Source organism: Pelodiscus sinensis, chromosome 11 (genome assembly GCF_049634645.1).
Source record: "Pelodiscus sinensis isolate JC-2024 chromosome 11, ASM4963464v1, whole genome shotgun sequence".
NCBI lineage: Eukaryota > Metazoa > Chordata > Testudines > Trionychidae > Pelodiscus > Pelodiscus sinensis.
Window position 1 is genome coordinate 34,452,463 of NC_134721.1, and position 26,127 is coordinate 34,478,589.

The window sequence follows — 26,127 nt, forward strand, 5'->3', positions numbered from 1 at the left end:
TGCACCGGGTCCGGAAGCCCCAGTGCAGCTCTGCATTTAAAGTGCATTAGGAGCCAGGTGGACAGGCAGCCCAGCTCACACCAGGAGCACAGCTCTCCCCCGCACCATCTCGGACAGGAGCTGCTGCCATCCTGCACTGCCACCTCTATCAGAGGCAGCTTCATGGGGCAACAGGAAGCCAGTCCACAAGGACAGATTCTCCATTGCACTAGTGTAAATTAGGGATGTCAATGTGTAGTGGACTACACGATTAACCAATAAGCCTGAGCTTATTGGTTAATCTTAACTACATGCATTTCTCCCCTCTTTGCTGCCTCTGTAAGACGCAGGGGCGGATATAGGGCAGGGTGAACGGGGGCAACTGCCCCGGGCCCCGCTCTTAAAAAAGACCCGCGCGTGCGCCGTGGCAAAGGGGGGGCCCCGCGGAGTTATGCTGCCCGGGGCCCCGCAAAACGGTCATCTGCCCCTGTGGGGGGGGGGGGGGAGGGAGGAGGGAGCCGGTGCCTGTGTGAAGATGGCTTTTAAGCTGGCTTCCCATGAGCACTGGATCCTGTGAAGCTGCCTTCCCTCTCCCCACCTCACTGTATAAAAAGGCAGCAGCGTGGAATGGCAGGGGGCTCCTCAGGAGAGGGGCCAGAGCGCACTGGCTGCTTGCCCCACCCCCAGGGGACTATAGAATAGTTGAATAACCCTGTGTTTCTCAACCAATATACGAGTACCCTTAGGGGTATGCAAGAGAAGTCTGGGGGTAGATCAACAGAACTGAAATGTGGAGAAATCTGATTTTTTGTTTTAAGTTTTATAGCACTTTATTATTTTTGTACTTCTTACACCCAAAAATTTCATTGCTCGCCCAGCTACAATTAAGTTGTTTAAACAAATGTGTTGCAACAGTAGAAAAAAATTGTTGTGGGTCTGAAAACTGTAGGTACTGGGGGTACTTTTTTTTTTTGTTTTTTGTTTTTTTTTAAAGGAGTACTTTATAAAAAAAAGTTGAGAAACACTGGAATAACTGTTAACAATTCATGAGGTTACTCGACTATTCAATTAACCATTATTTAACATCCCTAACACACATGCAACCATTTACATTAGGGATGTTAGACAATCGTGTAACAGCATGAAAAAGTTTAGCAGTTACACGATTATATGATAGTCCCTGGGGTGGGGCTGTCAGCCAGTGAGCTCCCAGCCCCACTCCCAGGGAGCCCCCTGCCACTCCACACTGCTGCCTCTGATATAGTGAGAAAGGGAGAGGGAAGGCACCTTCACAGGAACCAGTGCTCAGGGGAAGCCAGCTTAAAAGCCACCTCTACACAGGCACCGGCTCCTGCCTCCCCCCTTTGCTGCTTCTATATCAGAGGCAGCGGGGGGGGGGGGGGGGGGGGGAAATAAGTGTAGTCGTTAGGATTAACCAATAAACCCAGGCTTATTGGTTAATCACGTAGTCCATTACATGTTGACATCCCCAATTTATACTAGTGCAATGGAGAATCTGTCCCAAAAAAATCAGTTGAAGTGCTTAAAAACAAAGACATTATAAAGATAAAAATATTTTTAGAGGGCCATTGACCTTCTAAAACTGAGGTTGCTAGATTTTTGCTAAGCACTAAAAATTCAGTCTTGATTGATTCCAATAGGAACTATCCTAGGGTGCCTGAAGTTGCTGAGAAGTGTGGAATTCTGAGAGCAACTTAAGGTATTGATAAGAAACATTACACTAAAGGAATGCATTTTCCAAACAAAGTTAATAGCTTTCTCCAATCCTTCTTTTATGCATGGAGACACCTTCTCAAAAATCTAGTTCTGCCATAACAACCACAGAAGACTTCCAACTGATGTTATCTATGTAGTTTTTGTCCCTATATAATGTATGTTATCTGAAATTAACACTGTAGGCTCTTTGGGGTATTTTTCTGTTTTGTACAGCATCAAGCACAGAGGAGCCAAGTATAATTAGTGCTAAAGAGTCAGTTTTTCAAAGACCAGTAACAACTTATTCTACAACATCAGGAAAACGTTAATATTAAAAAAACCCTTACTAGAAAAACTTGACTACCTGTCTTAGGTACTTATATGGTTCCCATCATCATTAGGGATATTAAAATACATGTAATTGGCTAACTGTTCAACCACTGAAAGCTTCAGCAGTTACATACAGAGCCAGTACGTATACCAAAAGCCAGCTTTTAAGCCATCTTCCCACGTGTACGGGTTCCTGCCTGCCACCCTGCTCTCAGGGAGCCAGCTGCTGCCCCACGTTCTGGTACAGAGGCAGCAGTGTGGGGCAGCCGCTGGCGGGAGCCACCTGTAACCGTCTGGGTACCTGATAAGTTCATGCTTATCAGTTATCAATTTAAACAGACTCTCACAATCTTTAATGTGACATACCCCCCATGAGGTAGGGTAGTGCTATTTTCCTCAATTTATTGATAGAGAAATAAGGCACAGTGAAACTAAGGGCTCATCTAGACTATGCCAAAGTGCCTTCTTTCGATCTCACTTTCAAAAGCGGAGTTTTCGAAAGTGAAAGTAATCAAGACGTGGTTTTTTTGGCGACCTCCCCCCCTCCTTTTTCTTTGAAAAACTGCATAAAGCTCCGTTTTCAAAAGTGAGATTGGAAGATATGCAAATTCCCACTGAATTTGCATATCCTTTTTCGAATCTTCCACGTAGTCTAGATGAGCCCTAAGTGACTTGCCTAAGGAAACAAAGAACAGCTGAAGCATAGCAGGTAATGTAACCAGTCTCCAGAGTTCCAGGTTAGCACCTTTACCATTGAATCATCATTCCTCTCTTGAGCAATAGTTTACATGTTATTAATTAATTGTAAGCTATGATGTACAACAGCAAAGTACAGACCGAAACAAGAAAAAGCTAAAAAGGACTTACTTTCAGTTAGAAATCCTGACATTAAACAAATAGCAGAGAAGGATACAGTTCCTGAATGGTGTTGATATTCTTGATTCCAGAGTATCTATTATCCTTTTTTTGATTAACCTTATTAACTTTTTTGTTGAGTACCTGAGGAATGAAAATCCATGACTACTTAAAGCTGTACACAATACCTAATTATATAGAACTTCACCTCTTTAAAAGTCTTCATAGATGTAAACCAATTAATACAACCCTAACTATTAATCATTCTCACCATTTTACAGAGGGAGAAACTTAGGCCTGGACAGATGAAATGTCCCTCTAGGTTACAGAGAGAAAAAGCATCAAAGTTACAAGTAGAACATGGAAATTCCCAGCTTTGTGCTCATGCCCTCAAAATCTGTTGAAAAATTTAATAAAAAAAATTAAATTTCAAATTCAATTTGGGATTTTAAAGTGTGCTCGGGTGTCTATAGTCTGCTAAAAATATAGCATAGGCAGGGACCAATATAATATCCAAAGATCCATTATCAAGCTATGAAGCGGTTTCCTATCCCACTTTAAAAATAATGGAGTATCTCAAAAATATTAAGTTTTCCTTTTTGCCCACTTCTTGGCTATTGTCTGTTTAGATGTTTGCTTTTACAGAGCAGTGACTTTCATACATACACACAACAATACAATAGGACTACAATTCTCATCTGGGACCTCGAGGTGGTACTACAGCCCGAGGGAGCAGCTAGAAGATTTCAAGTCTTTGGGGTAGGCTATAAAGAGGAGGTGTCCAAAAAATGTGCCAGCAGGGGAGGAGGCAGACATTGGAGGTGCAGGCTAGGGGGAGGCAGCTGGAGCGATAGTGGGGCCTGAAAAGGGAATGAGGATGGAGATCCAAGTCTTGCAGGCTGGAGGCAGACAAACCAGAGATGGATCCTACCCCTGGGCTCTGCCTGGGGGGTGGAGGAAGCAGCTCAATGTGCTGCCACTCCCCCTCCCTAGGGCTGGGGAAATGGCAGCACACCAAAGTGCTGCCTGGAGGTTCATCCCCTCTCCCCCACCCATCATGGCCAATAGAAGCAGCAGGGAGCAGTGCCTGGGAGCAGCAGGGGACACAGAGCCATGTGTGTCCCTGGGAAGCTGCATCAGGTAAGCATCCAGCCTCCTGCCTAAGCCCCATACCCTCACTTTGCTCCTGAAACCTACCACCCTCCCAGACCCACAAACCCCCAACTCACTCTTGAACCCTCCCACCCCCCCAGACACACCAACTCTCATCTGATTTTTCTGAGAGTCAGTGGCCCTGGGCCCAAAAAAAGGTTCCCCATCTGTGCTATAATACAAAAAAAAAAAAAAAAAAAAAAAAAAGAGCTTCAGAGCAACAAGAATCCAAAACACAGTACTCAATTACTCTGATATTTACTGCAAGGGGTTTGTTGAATTAGTTTCATTCTCAGTAAATTTGTCTTATTATGATAATATTTTTAGCATTTTTAGCCAATAATTTCTAAAACTGCACCATATACAAGGCAAGTTGTACTTCAGCTATGCCTGCAGACACAGGATAGGTTAAATGCCCAGCTAGGTTTCAAGTTGACCTGCTGGTAATATAATGAAGTACACCTTGCCTCATCTACACCAGAGTGTTGCACTTTGGTAATTACAATGTGCTAGCAATAAGTTCTTAAAAATGATGACCTTTTATACATAACAACTACACCTCCTTCCAACCCTCTGTTAGCTCTTTACTAAATATCATCCTTACTTCATGTTCGAAGACATTCAGGAACTCTACAGTGAGAAGCGACCCATCTTCTTTAGTTGTAGCGAAGGCAACTAACTCATTAGCCAAGTCACTCTGTGCCAGTCTGTGTGTCGTGCATAGTTCAACCACTGCAAAAGGAAAGATATTTTATGGAGCTGAATAACTGATAGATTCGCCGCTATCCACGCTCGTTTAAACAGACAAACATCACAACAGCGGTTTAGCACTGCGAAGGATAGATTAGGGAGTCAAATCCTAGTTGTTTCACATTATTTTCAAACCTCACAAAAGGGGCATTTTGTTTTCTCCCTCCCCCGCAGCCTCTGAGCCAGAGCAACACAACTTTATCAGCGGGGGATGCGAGGTACAAACAGCATCTAGCCCCAAACACTAGTGCCCCCAACGCTGGAGAGGTGAACTGGAGCAACAAGTGACATTCCGGGCAGAAGGAAGTGGTGCGCAAAGAGAAAACTGCTCTTCACTATCCTGTCCCGGCCACGATTTCAATGTGCCCCACCTGCCGCCGCCCCACAGCTCGTGACCCACCCCCTGCTGCTCTCCCCGCTCCCCACAGCCCCTGCCGCACCGGGACCGGCTCCAGACCCCGCCCCGTCCCCAGTCCTCCCTCAGGCCCCGCTCTCGCCCCCACCCCTCCTGGCACGTGCCGGCCCCCTCACGTTTTTCGGGCACCTCCTCCTCTTCGTAGCCCACCCCGAAGACCCTGAGCTCCTCCAGCAGCTCCTCGACACGGACCGACCCCATTGGCCGCCACCTCCCTCCGCCGCCGGCTGCCGAGGCAGAGCAAGCGAAAAGCCCGCCACCTTCGCGACACTTCACTACTTTACGGCCGCTAGCAGCCGAAGGGGCGGGTCCTATTCCGACTGGGCGTGGCTGTCTGCCGCTGAGCAGCGAATAGGGAAAAGGAGGCGTGGCCACGGCTCAGCTGCCGCGTCCATTCTGGCTGAAACCATCGTTGAGGGGCGTGGCTACACATCCGACCAGCCTATGGGAGTAGGAGGAGGCGGGGCTGTTCCTTCTTTTTCAGCTTGTGGGAAGGTTTGGTGTCAGCCTCCTGACGGGGGCGGGGGAGGGGGAGGGGGAGGGGGAGGGGGAGGTAAGAGCACTGGGCTCGCGCGGAGCCGTGGTAGTGCCAGAGCGAGCCCTGCTGAGGGCAGAGGGAGGGTCCTGGGTGGGGTTGGAGGGACACTGTAATCTTGTATATTTACAAAAAATATACAGCAAGTTGTTTTCTTGAACACACTATAAACTAAGAGCTAGCAGTTTCCTTGCTCAGAAATCTTAAAACTGCCACTTCAGCAACCAATGTCTGGCCTTCCTTTTAGAGGAGGGGTAGGCAATAATTTTCGCAGGAGAAGCTCTCCATGGCCACGTCTAAACTGGCATGGTTTTCCACAAATGCTTTTAACGGAAAGTTTTCCATTAAAAGCATTTGCGGGAAAGAGCGTCTAGATTGACACGGGCGCTTTTCTGCAAAAGCACTTTTGGCGGAAAAGCATCCATACCAATCTAGATGCGCTTTTCTGCAAAAAAGCCCCGATCGCCATTTTCGCAATCAAGGCTTTTTTGCGCAAAACAAATTTGAGCTGTCTACACTGGCCCTTTTGTACAAAAGCTTTGCGCAAAAGGACTTTTGCCCGAATGGGAGCAGCATAGTATTTCCCCAAGAAGCACTAATTTCAGACAGTAGGAAGTCAGTGTTCTTGCAGAAATTCAAGCAGCCAGTGTAGACAGCTGGCAAGTTTTTCCACAAAAGCACCTGCTTTTGCAGAAAAACTTGCCAGTCTAGACACAGCCCATTAGTTTTAGTAAGCTGGCATAGGCCACACATTTCTACTATATTAATGAAAGTGGTGCAAGATCTAGGAGGGAATTTGGATACAGGAGAGAGCTCCAGTCTGGTGTAGAGTGGTGGGGGGCTGGAAGAATGAGGGCAGTGGTGTAGGAGGGGGTTCTAACCTGGGGCAGGGAGTTGGGGTGCAGGAAGTGATATGAGGTGCAGGTTCTGGCCATGAGGCGCTTACCACTATCTTTGTAATGGGTAAGGTAATTAGCATCTTTGTTAAGGCCCATTTGTAAAGTGTCAAATTTAAGCATGAATGAAAGTTCTGGATGAAATATAATTTATGCCATCATGTGCCAACAGTGTCCTTCTGCTATGTATATTGGACAGACTTCTCAGACACTTTGCCAAAGAATTAATGCCCACAAATCAGACATCTTCACAAGGAAAAACCAGTTGGTTTTCATTTCAATCTACCTGGACATAGTCTTAACGACCTTACTACATGCATCTTACTTACATCTGAGGAAGTGGGTCTGGCCCACGAAAGCTCATCACCTAATAAACCATCTTGTTAGTCTTTAAAGTACTACATAGTCCTGTTTTTTGTTCTTACTTTAAAGAGACTTTAACACCAGATTACAGTGAGAAACTTCAGAACTTTCATTCATGCTTAAATTTGACTCTTTACGAATGGACCTTAACAAATATGCTAATTACCTTACCCATTACAAAGATAGCTTCCCCACTTTTCACCCAATTAGTCATTCATTGACTCACAGATAGGTATTTCCTCCCTCTCTCTCACCCCACCTTCTGTACTAAATCTGATTAGTCAGTTTAATAATGTGTTCACTTTTTTCATTGTATTCCTTTGGTATAGTCATGCCAATTCTCTTCCAGAATATGATCTGAGGAAGTGGGTCTGGACCACGAAAGCTCATCACCAATTAAACAATCTTGGTAGTCTTTAAAGTGCTACATAGTTTTTCCTTTTGTTTTAGCAAGATCAGACTAACACGGCTACCTCTCCATTACGTCTCTAGTAAGGCGCAGTAATGCAAACTGCCACCAGAAGGCACACGGAAAAACCAAGCAGCCAGAAAGGAGGAAAAAAACTGAAGACGTCCCAACTCCAACTGAGAAATAAACAAAAGAAGTAAAAAAGACCCTGACATCCGTCCCTCTTCCCTTCCAAGTGACCATATTTTTTAAAATAAAACAGCCTGGGTTGGGGCTTGCCCAAGCTGTCCCTGCCACCCCCGGGCAGGGGTCACTCAAACCATCCTGGGGTTAGGACTGACCCTCCATGAACATCTGATTCTGGGGCTGAGTCCCCTCTCCAGAACTCTGCACTGCCCATGGTCAGGTCTGACTCCTCTCCTGAGCTTGGAGGCTGACCCCCACCCCTGAGTCCTGTGTCACCTGCAGTTGGGGGCTGAGCCCCCCCAAACTCTGCACTGCCCATGGCAGAGTCTAACCCTCTCTGGCCCTGTGCCGCCAGTAGCTGGGGCTGAGCTAAAAAAGGACTCTTTTGAATAGGACACAAATATATTGACTATATAGAAGAATTTAAGTTCAGCTTTCGTGATAGAATTTGCACTACAATACTTCAGTGAGGTGAACTGAAGGGGTTTTTTTTAGTGTAAATGTTTTGTAATAAAATAAATATAAAGTGAGCACTATACACTTTGTATTGTGTTAATTGAAATCAATATATTAGAAGATGTAGAAAACATCCAAAATTATTTAAATATAGTATTCTTATTACTGTTTTACAGTGCAATTAATCACGCTATTAATCATGATTAATTTTTTAATCGCACAATTAACTGTGATTTTTTTTAATCAGTTGACAGACCTATTTATTTATTTATATATATTGTGGTAGCATCTCATGAACTTCTAATAGGAGTAGTTTTGTTAAATGCGGCTCAAGGGATTTTACAGTGCAGCTGTCTTGCTGTGGATCAAGACATAAAAGGCATTTGTCGACTGCCCCGGTAAACCTCATCCCATGAGGTATAACGGGGTAATCGACAAATGCCTTTCATGTTGACCGCGGAGCGTGCAGACTAGCGCACTGAGCTGACAAACAGCTGATCGGCTCAGTGTGGCAGCCATTTTAATTTAAATTAAGTGGCGATTATTTAAATTGCCGCTTCATTTGGGTATGTCTAGTAAACTAAACTACATGGCTCTAGTGACAGAGCCATCTAGTCTAGACATACCCTGTAAGTGGAGCTTAGGACTACAACCAGACAGGCTTGTATTTCAGTATTGAACAAGCTTTCTTTACATTAAATTACATTAATTATTTTTGATTCAATGTTGGGTTATGTTTAAGGTCTTGGGATTGATTTTCATTGCAGTCTCAGGTAATGTGTCTGGTCCTCTCAGGGTAGCTATGATCCACAGGAATAATTAAACAAATAACTAAAGAGTGAGATTAGACGGAGTTGGAAACAGCAGATTCTTGGGTCCAGCCCATAGCTGTGGAAGTCTCTGAGACTAAAAGAATAACTACAAATCTTGCCATCTTCAGCCTGAAATATAAGACCCATCTTTTTACCATAGCTTTTCCAAAGCAAATTGTTCTGGAAAGGGTGATGGAACAGAAAAATCTAGGTAACACATTTAAGGTTCTTTTTAGATTAGGGCTGTCAGTTAACACACGTTAACACCTGCGATCAATGTAGGGGCCCTGTTTCTGTTTCAAAACTGGAGGGGAAGGAGCAAAGCTTCCAGAGCTGCCCCCAGAGCATTTCAAAGGGGCAGCCGCAGTACCAGCCTGGGATCAGCTGGAGTCCCCAGCTGACCCTGGGCTCTGTGCAGCACTGGCCCTTTGAAACACCAACCCTATGTTTCAAAGGGGCAGTGCGAGCAGAGCCCAGAATCAGCTTTATGGCACTGCCCCTTTGAAACAACACCTCTGCGTTTCAAAGGGGCAGTGTGAGCAAAGCCTGGGATCAGCTGTGCAGTGCTGCCACTTTGAAACACCACTTTGGCATTTCAAAGGGGCAGCGCAATGTGGAGCCCGGGATGAGCTGGGGAGTCCAGATGATTCTGGGATCTCGCAGTGCTTCCGTGACAGCATTTCAAAGGGGCAGCGCCCCACAGCTGATCCCGGGCACGCTGCCCCTTTGAAACGCTGCGATAGCATTTCAAAAGGGCAGAGCAACACCGAGTCCAAGGTCAGCTGCAGTCTTATTATTGTTTGACAGTGCAATTAATTGAGATTAATTTTTTTAATTGTGATTAATCACGATTAATTTTTTTTAATCGCTTGATAGCCCTACTTTAGATCTTATACTGCTGTTTTCATTATACTTCTGAATCCCTGGATTTTGGTACAGCAATCTAAGAATATACATTGAGAACTAAAGTTTCACTGTAATTCATCTCACAATACAAGCTAATTATTTGGAAATTTTATATCTCTCTCCACTTATCAGAACTGCAAATCTTCTGTAAGAACAAGCAAGAGGTACTTTTAAGTGGACAAAAGCAGGTTATGTAACCAACAGATGGGCTGGTCATTGTGTAAATCAGTATTTCACATAGATGTTTAGAATAATGTTTTTATAATCTCTGCATAGCATTTGCACCTATAACTACAAAGAAGTGGGTTTTTTTTAGCATATAACAAGAATTCAGAGGAAGTGTGATCTAGTGATTTGAAAGCCACACTGAACTTCTGGTTTTATTCCCACCTTCGTTAGTGATACCTCGGGCAAGTCAATTTTACTGTTCTGCAATTGAGTTTATTCTCATGGAAAATGGAGGAAGTACTACTTCCCAAAAAAGATTCATTATTGTTTATAAACTATGCTGAGATTCTCGGAATGAATATAAAAATATTAAGAAAATACTGCACCAAACTATACCATCTGAATGATAGTAGAGAAGTCCTTAAATAGATATGAAGTTGCTAATCGAGACAGTCTAAGAAATTGGAAGCAAAAGTAATGGAGAAATTAAGCATTCTATTGTACCCCTCCTGTCAAAATAACTGGTGTGAAATCTTGGCTCCATTGAAATCTATGAGTGCTTTGTCACTAATTTTAATGGGGCCAGATTTTTCCTTGGGCCCATATTCTGCCTGGGTATGAGCAGGTCCTATTTCTATTTAAGCCATGAATTGCACCTGCTTTTTGCTAGAATGCATTTGGTACAAAGGGGTTCTCCACAGAAAATGCAAATAATCTTTTACAAAATGTCCAGTTAATTTCAGAAACATTAAATCTAGTTTAGTGGCCTTTATTTTATAAAATGAGCAAAGATGCAAATAATTGTAACCCATTCTGACGTTATTGCTTTATTTAATTCTACCATAAATATATTGACCATCTGGGCAGCACATTTAATGTCAGTCATAGCCACTAACTAATTCAGTTTTGTACCAGAAACACCTACAGCATATAATAGACCAGGCCTAGGCAAAATACAGCCCATGGGCCAGATCCGGCCTGCCAACCTACTGGATCCAGCCCACTGTGGCAGCAAGGAGCTCCAGGCAGGCTCCCATGCTTGCCCCAGACGTCTTTCAGAAACATGGCTGCTGGACCTCAGTTTTGTTTCAAAACTAGAAATTGTTAAGATGTTGTACCTCCAATACCTCCTTTCCCAGTACATCAAAATGAATTGTGCCTCCACCATGCACAGGATTTTCAGAAATCCTACAGCTCCTGAGCCATAGGTTATAATTGACATCTCACTTTATACACCAATAGCCAGCGGTAGAGACTTCTGATACTCTTAATCAGCTTAAAATCTGCTCAGGCAATACTCTGAGTATAATATAATTTTGCTTCATTCTTATACCTGGCACACTTCACAAATATTCGCTCACTCTCTCATGCATACAATTTTGCAGCTAAAGAGCCACGTTAGCTGAATGATTGATTGTTTTACGAATAAATGCCAAGGAAAGTTATGCTTCTAACATATAAAACAATACAATTATTTAAACTGAATTAACAGTTTCAGATTAAAATATTCAGGACCCTTAAACCTTCAAATATGTATTGATTTATGATGCCTACTGGTAAAATTATTGTAGGCCATAACTACTTGTTCCAAATTAGAGTGAAAGCTTTGTTATCCAGCACTCATGGGAAATGGGGGTTGCCCGTTATTTGAATGTGCTGGATAACAAAGCTTATTGCTATGCCCCTACCTCCTACCAGCAGATCTAGCAGCTCAAGGCAGGCTGAGGGGGAAGCAGTGCCAGCTGTCAGAAGCCTCGCAACGGCTGGAAGAACATGTGGGAGTCAAGTGTGCGCTCCTGAAGATGTGGCGGTGTTATGGCTGTTGGCAATACTAGTTAAGGTTTTCTGGTTAGCAGAGAGCCGGATAACAAACTGTATCCTATTTTCGGCCTCCCAAGTTAATATTAATAGGTTTGAGGCATCTGATGTTAGTTGTTATAGGGTCATAATTGTCATAGCTCCAAATTTATGACCTCAGTGGTACTATAAACAATTTACACTTGATGATGATCTGCCCCTGGGTTTCTAAAAGTATAATCAAATTCTAGAATTTATTTTAAAAGTATTATATTTTCAACATGAGCGGTAGGTAGGCACCTCTCTCCCTTTTTTTAATTCAACACATTATTCAGCATTTCAGAGTCAGCATATTTTACTCCTTAAACTTCACAATTCAAAGTGCCAGTTAGTATTTCTCTTTGGAGACTGATTGCTGACTTGGACCATAACACATAAGCATTTAAATCCAATCTGAGCCAGAGAAACTTGGATATAGAGTTTGTGTTTTGCTTTGTGTACATGCAATAAATGACAAAATGGATGGTTAAACGTTTCAAAGGAAGAGAAAGGAATAAATCAATGCAAAACAATAGCCTAGTTTTAATAGCACTTTTAAAATTTATTTTTGGCATTAAAAGTCGGTTTCTACAATACAAAATAAAACTACTCAATATGTGTGTGTAATGTAATCCCTGATATTGACACTGACACTCCTGGCAATGTTAAATACGCATGCTAATCACCTCAAAATCCCCTTATCACATACAGGAATATAAAAAATAGTAAATGACAAGAACAGTTTGACCTTAGAGAAAGCTTTGGAGAGTCTTCATGCCACTTTAAGCTTGGCTAAGAGCAGCAGAAGGCAAAGGTGAAATAGGTGAAAAGTGTTTGGCTATTGCAGTCTTGAGGCACAAGAAATCTCAGGTCAACCATCTAAAGGAGGAAGGCTTTTCACAGCGCACCATGAATGAAGTCAGTTCCCTGGGCCTTGCCTCAGTGTTTCTCTCATGTATAGTCTCAGGTGTAAAGACAGCAAGGAATAGGACTCACTGAAGGAGAACTGCAAACACAGCTTTAGTCCTCTTGGGACATCTAAAGACAAAAAGCCGGAGGGTGAAATGGAATTTCTGGGGGTAGGTGAGGGAGGAGAAGGGAGAACAAAGACCAGTAATACAGGGGCAGGAAGGGAGTGGGAGGAGGGGCAGAGGTTGCCTTGGCAAACTAATATTTAGCACTTCAGTTAGAATCTTGACTAACAAAGCAATCAAGAACAAATCCACCAAGCAAAGTGAGGAGAAACAGCTAGAAAATGTGACCGTTGGAAGTCAGAAGCTCTTTTAGGATATTTTCCATGGCGGGCTCTACAATCCTACTTTATCATCTCCCAATGGCATCATCAGACATACTTATCCATTAAAAACAAATGAGCATATAATTGAATGAGAAGGCCCATGTGTGGCTTTGGCACTGTGTCCTGCAGTTTCTTACTAAAATGTTGCACTAAAAATAAAAACACAGTGGTTTTAGCTTCCTGTAGGGAAGATGCAGAAAGGCTTCCAAGGACAAGGCAACCAGGTGTGAGGGTAGGAACTGATAAGAGTATCTCCATGCATAAGGTTGGGGTCCCTTTGTCCAAGCAGGCTTCTTTAGGCGGTGGGGCAAGGAGCAGAGGCAGCAAAGAGGAGAGCTCCCCCCCCACCCAACACAAAGGCACTTGCAGCTGAGATTACATGGGGAAGAAAGCTGACTGGCTGTGTGGTAGTTGCTCCTTTTCTTCTTCAAGCAAACATAGTTAGCTGTAACCACTGCAGAGGAGAAAGAAAGAGAATGTATGATCTCCAGGAATCAGCATCTCCATTTCCACCTGACACCATTACCACATTAGGAGAATATCTAGACCAGCAGTTCTCAAATTTTTTGGGCTCCGGAGTCCTCTACATGCGTAAAAATTTATGCTGAGCCCCAGCGGTCCACTGATTGTATGTGTTGTACCTATCCATGTTTCCAGTTTGTCAACCTCACGGAGCCCCTGGAGATGTCTTGTGGAGCCCTGGGGCGCCGCAGAGCACAGTTTAAGAAACACTGATCTAGACTATACTAGACTTTCAAGCTCACTTTCGACAGTGAAAGTAATTAAGATGAGGTTTTGTCGGCGAACCCTCCCATTTGTCGACAAGCCACCTTTCCTTTAAAAATGAGGTTTAGGCGGCTTGTCGACAAATGGGAGGGTTCGTTGACAAAACCGCATCTTAATTATTTTCACTTTTGAAAGTGCCGCTTTCGAAAGTGAGCTCGAAAGAAGATATGCAAATTCCTGGGGAATTTGCATATCCTCTTTCAAAAGTCTAGTGTAGTCTAGATACACCCTAAGAATCTTTCCACCATAAAGGAGGGAGAGCTCAAAAGCATGTATAGCATAACACAATAAAAATATGTGTCTATGCCCTCTTCTCACTCCATGCCTTTCAGACTTTCATATTCAACTCTGGGTGTGATCCAAAATCTATTGAAAGCAGTGGAATGACTCCTATTAAAATGGTCTTTAGATCAGACCCCAGATGAGGATATCTCTAGCTGACAGCATTACTCTGCTGGGACAAAGTAAATAAAAAAGACTTGGTAAACCTAAAAGTTGATATTAAAAATGAGATAGTTTATGGGAACATTTGGAGGGCAAATTTGTGTTTGAGACAAACTTTCTGATCATCTATTATATATTTTGAAGAGGTTTTTTGTGCAAAATAAAGTCATACTTCGGGGTGACCTACAGATACCAAATTTTGCATAAACAATCCTGCTACTTAAATTAGCCGAATGCACTACTTTTTACACTGGATTATGCTGGCTGAAAGGTTTAAATACCATATATACTCATTCATAAGCTGACTTTTTTTAGAAAAAAATCCCGCTGTGAAAAGCGGGGGTCGGCTTATAAGCGGTTCTTCCCACGCCACGGGAAGCAATATGGACTGAAGGACATGTTTGCTGCTAGCACGCAGCCTCTCAGTTCCCAGTCATGGGAGGCTCCATGTCTGCAGCCACCACTAGGAATGCAGTGGCAGGGAGGCAGAGCAGACTGTATGGCCAAGCTACATGCAGCTAAGGTAGAAGACCTGTGGGCCGGGGCCCATTAGCCAATGGGAGCTGCGGGAAGCAGTGGGGGCTGAGGGACAGCAAACAGCAGCCAATGGGAGCTGAGATGCTCCGTGCCTGCAGCCTGCACATCCCTCAGCCTGTGCTGACACGGACAAGCTAGAACAAGAAGTCTGTACTCTGGAGTCAGCTTATAAACGGGTAAGTGACTTTTTACCATTTTTTCTCTAAAAATTTGGGGAGTTGTCTTATAAACGAATGGACTTATTTTCTAGTATATATGGTAATTATTATTTTTCCATTGGAAAAAAGTCATGACTATTATGATTAGAGTTCATAAAAAATACTTCCTAACAAAATTAAAATCAAGTCACCTATTCAACTGTCATTTTAGTGCAAAGAAAATTTTTACTGTTACAAATCGCAAAATAATTCAGATTAGTTATGAAAAGAGTAATGGAGCTTTACAAGTTTCTGAATCAAATTAATTATGTATTGTAATTATTCAATAAAATAAGTAATGTTTGAAGTTGAAATCCTACAAATTTAAAACTGTTCTTTTATTTCCCTTTTGCAAGCACATTAAGAAAAATTCTATTACATGTATTTAATTTCTTGCATTCTCCTATAAGTGTGATCTACACAAAATTACTTTGCCAGGTCAACGACAGGCCTCACCTGCTAGTTAATTATAATTCTTTCCATACCTACATCCACTCTCATCAAGGATTAGTAGTAGTAATAGTAGTAGTAAGTAGTAATGACTTTAAAGCCTCATAACACCTGTATGAAGCGAGTATGACTACTAAAGATGGGTAAACAGAGGCACACTAATATGCCCAAAATTGGTGGGATAGTTGGGACAGAACCAAGAAATCCAGATTCTCCATCACTGGCACTAAATATGAGAGAACACGGTCACCACCTCTTTTGTAGCTGAACGTGTAAGTGAATCGTAATTATTATTCTTACAGCTTCAAAGAATAATGAGTAAGGAAAGGCACAAGACCAATATGAGAGGTATTAATGTCTACTCAAGAGGACCAGCTATGAGAAGTAAGAGACCTACATGAACCAGGTGAAGAAAAAATGTATGTACCTTAAATAAATCGAAAGTGATAATTCCATCTTTATCTGTGTCCATAGCTTGAAAAAATCCTATAGTGATGGGAAAAGGAGGGAGAAGGAAAATGTTTTGTAATTATTTTTTAAATTGCATTCTCAGACCTCTTATAGACAGTAGAATATCATTGAATTCTCTCCAAATAGAGTAGGCATCACTTCATCAAGAAAACCTGCCGGACAATGTTTACCTCCCCTTTGCTGCTTTTTCATCCAACTTTGCATCAGAATCCACTGAATACAACTCATGTACAATTCTTTCTACCAACAGAACAAATCTAATCTAGCCCTTTCAAATGTAAATAAAGACGGGGATAAAAAATAAATTGTGATGCTGGTATTTACAATACAATTATTAACAGATGCTTCAACTAGCAATCTCTTAATCAAAGAACTCTATGTCCTGCATATGATCCCTGCCTTCTGCCATCTGCCATCTGCCATCTTTGATGAGCTCCTAGAATTGCTAGTGAGTTATTAAATATTCTACAAGTAGTAACATCAACCAATGGCTCACAGTCAAAAGTTTGAATAGTGCCAATGCAATATCCTGACAGTTGAGAAAATACTCACATTCAGCACCAAATGGGTTATGTGGGTACCATTAATATTAGTACCCAAACTTTATGAGCTGGCACAGATAAAGATAATATTTTAAGGATGAGTAGAATAGCGCCTCATTTCCAGCTGGATTATGCACAAAAATATCTGTATAGCATCTCAGTGAGAAACTCTTACCCACATAGTAAGAAACAACAAGTCAGAAACACAAAATACACACAGAAATTTGTACTCACTGAACATGGTTTCAAGTCGCACTAAACAGCACACAAAGTTATCAAAGTCAACAGCCAAGTCAGGCTCAGAATAACGGGTGATGATCAATTCATACAGTTTCTTGTTCAGTTTAAAGCCTATCAAGACACACATTACTGTATTAAAAAGCAAGCTGAAACACACACCAGGTCATTTCAGGCACTCATGTATTAAGTGGAGTAGGCAAACAAGTCTTGGAAAGTTGTGTATGTATAGAGAGATCTAAGCCAAGAATTTAGCATGATTCAAAAAAGGTTTGGCCATTTATATGGATCACCACAATATCCTGGATTATGGTAAGGATTTAAAAACCCAAGAATTTGGGAGGCGATATAAATATTTATGTTATAGAACATTAGGCAAGAGGGATTAAGAAGAAACTTTCTCTGTGAGCAGGTTACTACATAACTACAAGATTTCAAAGCAGTTTATATGGGCACTGTTGGAAATAGGAGAGACTATTAGATGGACCACTGACCCGACCCAGTATGATTATTTATGTGATGCTACTACCAATCAAATCTTGTCATTTTGGGTTGCAACAAGCAACTATGTAGGCGTAGGTTTTCTATGCGACCACTAGAGGGCACACATTTCTTGCACAGACCATAGTACTACTTCCGCTACATCTAAAAAAAAGTTGCACGGATCTTACTGCAGCTCTCTTCATTGGCCTTACTCTGAATTTTAACCTAACATAGAACCATTTGATCATTTTCCTACAGTGCCTAGACAGATTACCTGGATAAACCTTGGTTCCATCATAGTTGGAATAAAGGCTGAAAGTGATATTTGTTTGACTTCTGATGGGAAAGATTATGAATTAACTGACAAGTTAAGTGGGAGGCAATAAATTAACTCCATCATAGAAGGTGATACCTCACCTGCAGATTCCAGTGCCATTCGCATTTCATAGGCACTCATGCATCCAGACTTGTCTAAATCAAACTTTCTAAAGACAGCCTTAACAAAAAGACAAAAATGGACACGTAAAGGTGCTGGACACTCCTAAAGTGGGGTCAGCAATCTTATGCAGTATGCTAAAAAGAGTAACACAGTCCACTGAAAATCTGCAAAGATTCCACATTGCTGCATACACAAACAACACGGACTGGATAAAGAAAGTACCAAATCATCAGGGCTGATGCCAGAGCATTTTCAGGAGACATCCGAAATTCTCTGTCTTTGATATGGATAAGTTAAAGGAAGCAAGAAGCAGGGGAACAATAGCAATTTCACCTACCAGGTAATTCCTAATTTTGTTCCAGAGGATGTTGAATTCCACCAGTCCTAATTTCCCATTTCCATCCCTCTATTCAGGAAAAATAATTAAGGAGAAATGTTTGCAAGCTGTTGTATTTTCTGAAGAGGAACTTCTCCCATCACCCCCTGAGAAGAAACCAACCAAAGTCTCCCCTAAATACTAGCAGCCTGGCAGCTATAATATGTCATTATGATGTAATAAAAAAATCTCTTCTTTCTAGTTTACATCTTACAGGCCTGACACAACCCAAAGGGCCAGGCAGTCATTTGCATGTAACTAAGATGCAGAAGGAGGATACATCCATGAGGTTCACCATACTTCGGCACGACTCAGTACTAAACCCTTTAGTCCGGAGGTCTTTATCTGGAATTTAAAACAAAGAGGGGGCAAAGATGAGGCACATAGCAGGATTGTTTATAATCTATTGTATGAAAAGCTAGCACCTTCATTACAAACACCTCAGGGCTTGGGGGGTTGTTTAGATTTCTTGTAGGAGTGCAACCCTGATGCAGAAGTGAGGCAAGAATTATTTTCATTTCCATCTTCTGCTAGTAGATAATGAGATTGCTTCTAACAGGGGGAAAAGAGGAATATACTGATCCTGTCCCATATATTGATACAACACTGATACCCAAAAAGGAGCCCCAGTGCCCAAACTACAGCTACCAGTATGGGTTAATCAGATTGCTCGTACTACTTCAACAAAGCACAGAAAAGGAAGTTACTCACCTTGTACAGTAATGATAGTTCTTTGAGACGTGTGTTCCTGTGGGTGTTCTACTATTGGTTTTGGGCTCATCCCACTTCACAGATCAGAGATTTTTTTAGCAGTGTCTAGTTGAGCTGCGCATGCGCGATAGCAGCATGTGCTATTTCCACCCATGGAGTTTGTGTGCGCGGCCTCAGTTTCTTTGTGAACGCTCTCTTATATGAGTTGTCGAGCTGAAGAAGAGGGGAGAAGGGTGGGTAGTGGAGTACCCACGGGGAAACACATCTCGAAGAACCATCGTTACTGCACGAGGTGCATAACTTCCCTTTCTTCTTCAAGTGATGTCCCTATCGGTGCTCCACTGTTGGTGACTACCTAGCAGTATCCCAAAGATGGAAGGTGGGCTTTGGCTAGGTTGTACGTGCAGAGGACTGCGTTGGCTACCACAGAATTCATGTCCACTTGTGTAGAGATTGCATAGTGCTTCATGAAAGTGTAATTAGAGGACCACGTAGCAGCACAGCATATGTCCGTGAGTGAAACCCCTTTTAGGAATGCTGTTGATGTTGCCACTGCACAAGTTGAGTACGCCTTAGGAGGCACAGGAAAAGGTGAGTCTCGCAGGGAGTAATATTGGAGGATACAGGCTGTCACCAGTTTTGAGACCTGCTGCGACAAGAGTGGCATTCCCCTGGAACACTCCACCAGTGAAACAAATAGGGTCTGTGATTTCCGGAAGGGTCATGTGCGGTCTATATAGAATAATGCCCTTCGGATATCTAGAGCCGTGGTCCCCAACACGGTGCCCGCAGGCGCCATGGCGCCTGCGGGGGCATTTGTGTGCGCTCGCCAAGTACTCGGGGCTGGCCTGGCCCCGGGCACGTGGCGCATGTGCAGTGCCGGCCCCGGGCACATGGCACACGGTAAGCGCCGGCCCCGGGAGTGCCGCGGATTGGCTGCCCGCACTCTGGGCGCGCGGCGCTTGGGCGGGGAGAGCGCCGGCGCTGGGCGTGTGGCGCTTGGCAGGGGGAGAGCGCCGGCCCTGGGCGTGCAGTGCTTGGAGGGGGCACCGGCCCCGGGTGCGTGGCTATGGGGGGGCCCCGGGCGCGTGGCTATGGGGGGGCCCCGCCCCCGGGCATATGGCTATGGGGGGGGCCGCCCCCAGGCGCGCAAGTGTCCCCGCCCCCTGGCGGGTGAACGGCCACGCCCCCTGGTGCCCGGCAACCTCTAATGGTTGGGGACCACTGATCTAGAGTGTGCAGGATAGCCTCTTCTCGAGAGGTGTGAGGCTTTGGGTAGAAGGTTGGAAGGAAGACAGGCTCGTTGATATGGAAATCAGAACAAATTTTAGGCAGGAATGAAGGGTGGAAGACGAGAACCACCTTAACTCGCCTCGCTGATATGATGACCATTAGGAACACAGTCTTTAGTGTACGTAGGTAGAGCGAGCACATGGCCATGGATTTGAACAGTGGTCTGGAGAGTGCATGGAGTTCCAATTCCAAATCCCACAAGAGAGGAATTGTTCTACACGGTGGATTAAGCTTATGTAATCCTTTGAGGAATCTCTTTGAGCTAGGATGAGCCGAATGCTGCAAGGGAAGCGAGATGCACCCCGAGTGATTAAAGTAATAGACCTTCTTGTTGCAGAGGCATAATGTAGTCAAAGATCATGTGGAGTAGCGTAGATGAGGGTTGGATGCCATTTCCTTCACACCAGGCCATAAATCGTCTCCACTTCTAGAGGTAAGTATTGCGAGTGGACTGACGTCTACTGTGGAGTCTACATTTCTTACTGTTGTGAACACCTCTGCTCTGCCTCTGAGAACCAGCGAGTAGCCACGCTGTCAGATGCAATGTCTGCGGTTGCAGGTGGTGGAGGATTCCTCTGTTCTGTAAAAGGAGACCTGGGTGGGTAGGAAGTGGGTGGGGAGGTCAGAGAGACACCTGATAAAGATAGGGAAACCAAATCTGTTTGGCCCATGCAGGGGCTATGAGGATGACTAGAGCAGTGTCCGACTCTGTCTTGTGAAGGCCTTTGGGGATGAGTGAGATAGGAGGAAAAGCGTAGAGGAGGTGAGTATCCCATGGTATGAGAAAAGTGTCTCCTAACAAACTGGGTCCTATGCTCGCCCTAGAGCAACAGTGAGGGCACTTGGTATTGTGGCCTGTCACAAAGAGGTCTATCAGTGCCCAACCCCATTGGTGGAAAATGTCGTGCAGAACACTGGTATGGATTTCCCACTCGTGCTCTATTGCAAACGTGGCTGAGGGTATCTGCAATAACATTCTTGACTCCAGGTAGGTAAGATGCAGTGATGGGGATGTTGTTTTGGATATACTAATTCCATAGGCGTACAGTCTCCGCACAGAGAGAGCAGGAACGTGCACCTCCTTGTCAATTGATGTAAAACATTGTCATGACTTTGTCTGTAAGGGTGTGCACGGTGGAATCTTGAATGTATTGATGGAAGTGTTTGCAAGCATTGTGCACAGCTCAGAGCTCCAGGAGGTTGATGTGGAGCATGGACTCATGGGCAGCCCATCTGCCTTGAGAGAAGTGATGCTGGAAATGGGATGCCCATCCCAGGAGGAATGCATCTATGGTAATGTGGCTGGAGGGTTGTGCCTGACGAATGGCACACCAGCAAGGAGATTCCATTTCTCTTATTTAGTAATACGTTTTAATATTTTTTTTGAAGCAGAGGCCTGAGGGCCACAGCCCTCAAGGTTAGCAGCATGCTGCCCCTAAGAGGCCGCATCTTAACTATTTACAATTATGAAGACCAAAAACATCTTTTTTTTTAAACTAATACTAACTATAAGATTATGAAAAACTAAACAGTTTTAACTAATTACAATTGAATTCCTATCTACAGAGGACTGCAGAGGAGGAAAGAGAATGAGCTCTGGCTGCGACCAAGGGCGGTCAAGAAGGAATTGAAGGGAGTCGGGCTGCATGCGCAAACTCCAAAGGCATGAATGGCACACACCACTATCGCGCATGCGCCACCTGACAAGACACTGCTAAAAAAAATCTCCAATCTGTAGTGCAGGACAAGCCCAATACCAACAATGGAGCACCCACAGGGACATCACTCGAAGAAGATCCACATGGTACACTAGATGACAGAGACTAACTACAAAATACCCAGATTCCAACTATGACACTAATCAGTTGAGTTATGTAATGCTGGTTTTCGCATTACTTACGTTTACTTATGATTTTGTTGAGGATAGTCTGCAGTTCTGACACACTGATTTCCATATCCTGGAAGAAGCAAAGAAATAATATTGTATTGCTATAGTGTCTCTCACTTCAAAGGACTTAAATTGATGTACAAATTTTGTATAGACCAGGCATTGCTAAGATGCAGCCACAATAAATTGTGGCAGCAATAACAGTGCACAGCAACACTACAGATTAGTTTAGGATAGGATGTGAATCCTACTGAAACTTCAGGAGAAATTTTAGAGGAAGAGCATAATCACTCAGACTGGAATCTGGCTAACATGACTTGGGACAAACCTTCTGTTTTTCTGTGAGGAGTTAATGGCTTGAGATGTTAGATTTAAAGGCCAGGAGGGACCACATCTGACTTCCTGGATAGCACAAAATGGGGAATTCCACCCAATAATTTCTGCATCAAACCCATAACTTCTACTTGAACTATAGCAAACCCAGTCTTGAATTGAAGACTTCATTCAGGTGGTGAAGAAACCAGCTCATCCCTTGCTAAATTATTCTAGAAAATCTTAAAAAACAACGAATAGTCTAGCAGCACCTAAAAGACTAACAAAACATGTACATGGTATCATGAGCTTTCATGGGCATACCCTCATTATTAAAAATGTCCCCCTTATTTCCAGTTTGTCAACCTTCAGCTTCCAGTCACTAGATTTCATTGTGTCTTTTATGCTAATTTAAAGAGCTGTCTACTTTCATAAATCTCTTCCCCATACATGTACTTGCAGAACATGATAAAGTCACTTCTCATTCTTCCCTTTGGTAAACTACATAGACTGAGCTTCTTAAGTCTCGGACATAAGGTATGTTTTCCAGACTTTTAATCATTCTTGTAGCTCTTTTCTGTACCTTTTTTTAAATTGTTCAATATCCTTTTTGAAATGTGGACACCAGAGTGATCTCACTAATGCCATGCACAGAGGTAATACCACCACCTTTCCCTACTTTGTATTACCTCGCTTATACATCCAAGGACTCTACATGCTCTCTTAACTACAGGATCGCACGGGGAGTTCATGCTCCACTTTAATTACCATAAACTATGGAGGCAAAACCTCCACCTGCTGTGCTCTCTTCTATTACCACAAGGAGGTGTTAGGTTGGTAATGAGGCATTGGTTAAAGTGCCACCTAAAAAAACAGCCAACATCATTTCACACAGAATCTTATTTTCTTTGGAGGTTATCCATTCACCTCCTGAGGCCTAATCATACTTACTTTCTGATATCATGTGGCACAAAGTATCAATCTAGTGGTTAGACTAAGATATGGTATGGGGAGAAAAGAATTAGAATTAAATGATTCACACTTCAAGTGTCCTAAACCTAAAAGAGGATACAAGTCAGCTCATTTTGCTGAATACCTAGAAAGCATTTTATCTTGTATAACCTATAGAGATGATGCTTGTTTATGGTACACTTGCCCCTTAATTGTAACTCAGGAAGAACAGCATGCTTACCGCTCCCGCAAGCTGCTTGAACATTTGCTTGAAACTTTCATCAATCTCACTTTCAGAAAGCACTTTCTGAGGAAAGAGAACGACATTTTCACTGGTTACGTCTCAGAAGGGTAAAATACACAGCTCATGAAAGGCATGCAGCAATGAAAGATGTACCCCAGGAAATTTGTTTGGAGCCTATATCTGGACAAGAGAATACAGAAGTGATAAAGATATCATGGCAAGAATAGCCAACCAGTAGAGTCGTATTTGAATCCCACTTTCAACCTCTCACTCCTTAAACCAATTGGGGAGAGGTTGTGCAGTGAAAATACAGCCACTCCCCGAGTTACAAACAAGTTTCGGACCAACATTTGGTCCGCAACTCGAAGTGTTCATAACTCAGATCCCATAGAGTTACATGGTGACCGTGCTGTTCATAAGCCCGGATCGCCATTGTAACTCGGATCTGCATTTACAACCGCATTGGTCGTAAGTGCAGATGGTCATAAGCGGAGGTGGTCGTAACTCGGGGATCGACTGTAATGCATTTAGCTCCTGAGGGACTTAGGTTTAAGTCATTCAAGCAATGCCTTAGTACCACTGAATCATAACTGTTACACAAGTCCAGTTTCCCCAGAAAGCAGAGACATCTAGCATAGAGATGGGGAACTACAATAAGTAAAAATCTGTTCAACTCTCTTCTTCTGTTGTTCAGGCCTCTGGTTACATGACACAACTAGATTGACTCAAAAGTTGTACTGCATGGTTAAATCCACAGTAGATAGTTGCAGAAATGGGATTGAAAGAGATGGCTTCTTATGCAAAGAAACAACACTTAGTAACTATCAAGTTCTAGCTGCCTAATCCACTGGAAAGGGCAAGCATTGGCAAGCAGTTTATTACCATGGAAAGATAAAATAATTAAAAAAAATATCAGAAGAGAATGTATGTAAAGTAGGGATGTGAAAGGTTAACAGGTTAATGCTTACTGGTTCCAGTGAATTGCTCCCCGCCTGCCCTGGCAGAGGGCTGTGGAGTCCACCAGACAGGGGCTGCTCCGACCAGCTGGCCGGAGCAACCGCTATCTATAGCAGACCAGGCCCAGCCCCGCCTGCTGCAGGCTACAAGCAGGGAGCTGGCTTCAGAGCCAACAGTGAAACCTCCCTCGGGGTGGGGCCAACAGAGAGGTGACTTCACTGTGGCAGTGAAGCCTCCACCACAGGAGCAGAGCCAGCAGCCACTGCCAGCACTGCTCCCAGGGTGGCTTTGCTGAGGGGTCTGCAGTATAAAGCTTATCCTTGTAACCACTAAGATTTTCAGTGGTTAAACAGTTACAATTGTAACTGACTTATTGAAACCAAGTGACTGTGCTTGAACTCTGAGTGGTCTTAAACCTCAAAATGTCATTGCTCTTGCAAAGGTTAGTGAATAAGGGGTTCTTACCTCATCTGGAAGATTAGCCTGGATCTGATCATCCATCTCCCTGCAAAAACACAGACAAAATGTCCATGAAGGAGTCAAAATAGCAAAACCAATGTGGCAAGAGAGGGAGTACTGTGTGTAGTCACAATATTGTGTGAGCATGCATAAATGGTATACATTAGTTCTCAAGGAGACAAGTTTCTGGGCTCAAGAGAAGCCGGCACCTATGTGTCAGTAATATTTAGCAGCCCCTAAACTTTATGGGCCCAGGGAAATAGATTAAAGGTTCTAATGCAGTTCTCTAGCATAGCAGGGCAAAATACTATCCATTGTATCAACCCTCTCTTTTTCCAACCGTCACAACTCCTACATATTGCTTTCCACAGCCACACCGACTAAAGGCCTTGGCTGATCTAAAATAGGTAAGTTTGTGTCACATTCTTTCTTCATAGTCAGCCAGAGAGAGAAAAATATGACACTCGGTAACAAAGGTTCCCACAGATTGCAAAAACCGGACACTAAAGATACATGAACAAAATCCCATTCTCATGTTCTAACTGCAGCTCTGTGAAAGGGTTTTGATATCATATATACAGTAGCCCAATGTCTGTGACTTTGTAACGCTGAAACGCTGGCTGTTCCCTCTGAGTGGCGCTGTTGCCTCCCACCATGGCACTCGGCTGACTTCTGCGCCGCTCAGCCGGGCCGCTGCACAGAAGCAAGTGGTGCAAGTGGCTGTTTCGGGTCCATGCTGCATGGGGAGGGCGGACCCCAAACAGCTGCTTGTGCTGCTTGCTCCTGCGTGGCGGCCCGGCTGAGCGGCGCAGAATTCAGCCGAGTACCATGGCGGGAGGCAAAGGGGGCGGGGTGGAGACATGCATGGCCACGGGGCGGGACCTGGATGAATGTGCATCTCTGACATCAGGAAAGGGCGCCTGATTCAAAAGGAGGAAAGCGGAGCAGACACAGAGGACACGGAGGAAAGCGAAGTAGAAAGAGAGGAGAACAGAGGAGGCGGAGGACAGTGGAGACAGAGAGAGAGAGACGCAGTGGGAGGAGGAGAAGAGAAACACAGAGTGAGAGGTGGGAGGGGGAGAAGAGAAAGAGAGAGAGAGAGAGACAGAAGGAGAGGCAGGAGGCAGAGGAGAGCTGAGGGGGGGAGGGGAGGCAGGAGGAGAAGGAGGAGGAGTGAGAGATGGAGCGAGAGATCGGAGGCTCAGGAGAGAAGACAGACGTGGAGGAGAGACCTGAAAATCCCGTCTTATGACAGGCTAACTGGCTAGTTATTAAAGGTTTCCCTATAT

General features: G+C 43.8%; 2 protein-coding genes and 1 long non-coding RNA gene across 6 annotated transcripts in view; 1 reads left to right on the forward strand and 2 right to left on the reverse strand.

Moving 5' to 3' along the window:
- The window catches only part of POLA2 (DNA polymerase alpha 2, accessory subunit), a 53,062-nt gene extending 47,576 nt beyond the window's left edge, over positions 1-5,486 (reverse strand). The window contains exons 1-3 of the mRNA XM_075939137.1: positions 5,314-5,486; positions 4,637-4,764; positions 2,939-3,024 (exon numbers count right to left, since the gene is read on the reverse strand). Of these exons, the coding sequence (XP_075795252.1) occupies positions 2,939-3,024; positions 4,637-4,764; positions 5,314-5,398 (299 nt within the window). The 5' untranslated portion in view covers positions 5,399-5,486. The remainder of the gene's footprint in view (positions 1-2,938; positions 3,025-4,636; positions 4,765-5,313) is intronic.
- Positions 5,487-12,301: 6,815 nt separating this feature from the next.
- The window catches only part of CAPN1 (calpain 1), a 65,952-nt gene continuing 52,126 nt past the window's right edge, over positions 12,302-26,127 (reverse strand). For all 4 annotated transcript variants that reach the window (XM_006136584.4, XM_025178174.2, XM_006136583.4 and 1 more), the window contains 9 exons: positions 24,845-24,884; positions 23,420-23,485; positions 21,928-21,985; positions 18,304-18,368; positions 17,985-18,053; positions 17,626-17,704; positions 16,723-16,839; positions 15,903-15,961; positions 12,302-13,515 (listed from right to left, as the gene is read on the reverse strand). In XM_006136584.4, coding sequence (XP_006136646.2) covers positions 13,489-13,515; positions 15,903-15,961; positions 16,723-16,839; positions 17,626-17,704; positions 17,985-18,053; positions 18,304-18,368; positions 21,928-21,985; positions 23,420-23,485; positions 24,845-24,884 — 580 coding nt within the window. In that variant the 3' untranslated portion in view covers positions 12,302-13,488. The remainder of the gene's footprint in view (positions 13,516-15,902; positions 15,962-16,722; positions 16,840-17,625; positions 17,705-17,984; positions 18,054-18,303; positions 18,369-21,927; positions 21,986-23,419; positions 23,486-24,844; positions 24,885-26,127) is intronic.
- LOC142830947 (uncharacterized) lies at positions 14,944-21,730 on the forward strand. Its single transcript, XR_012906507.1, has 3 exons — positions 14,944-15,004; positions 15,778-15,894; positions 21,594-21,730. It is a non-coding gene; the product is annotated as an uncharacterized LOC142830947 (long non-coding RNA).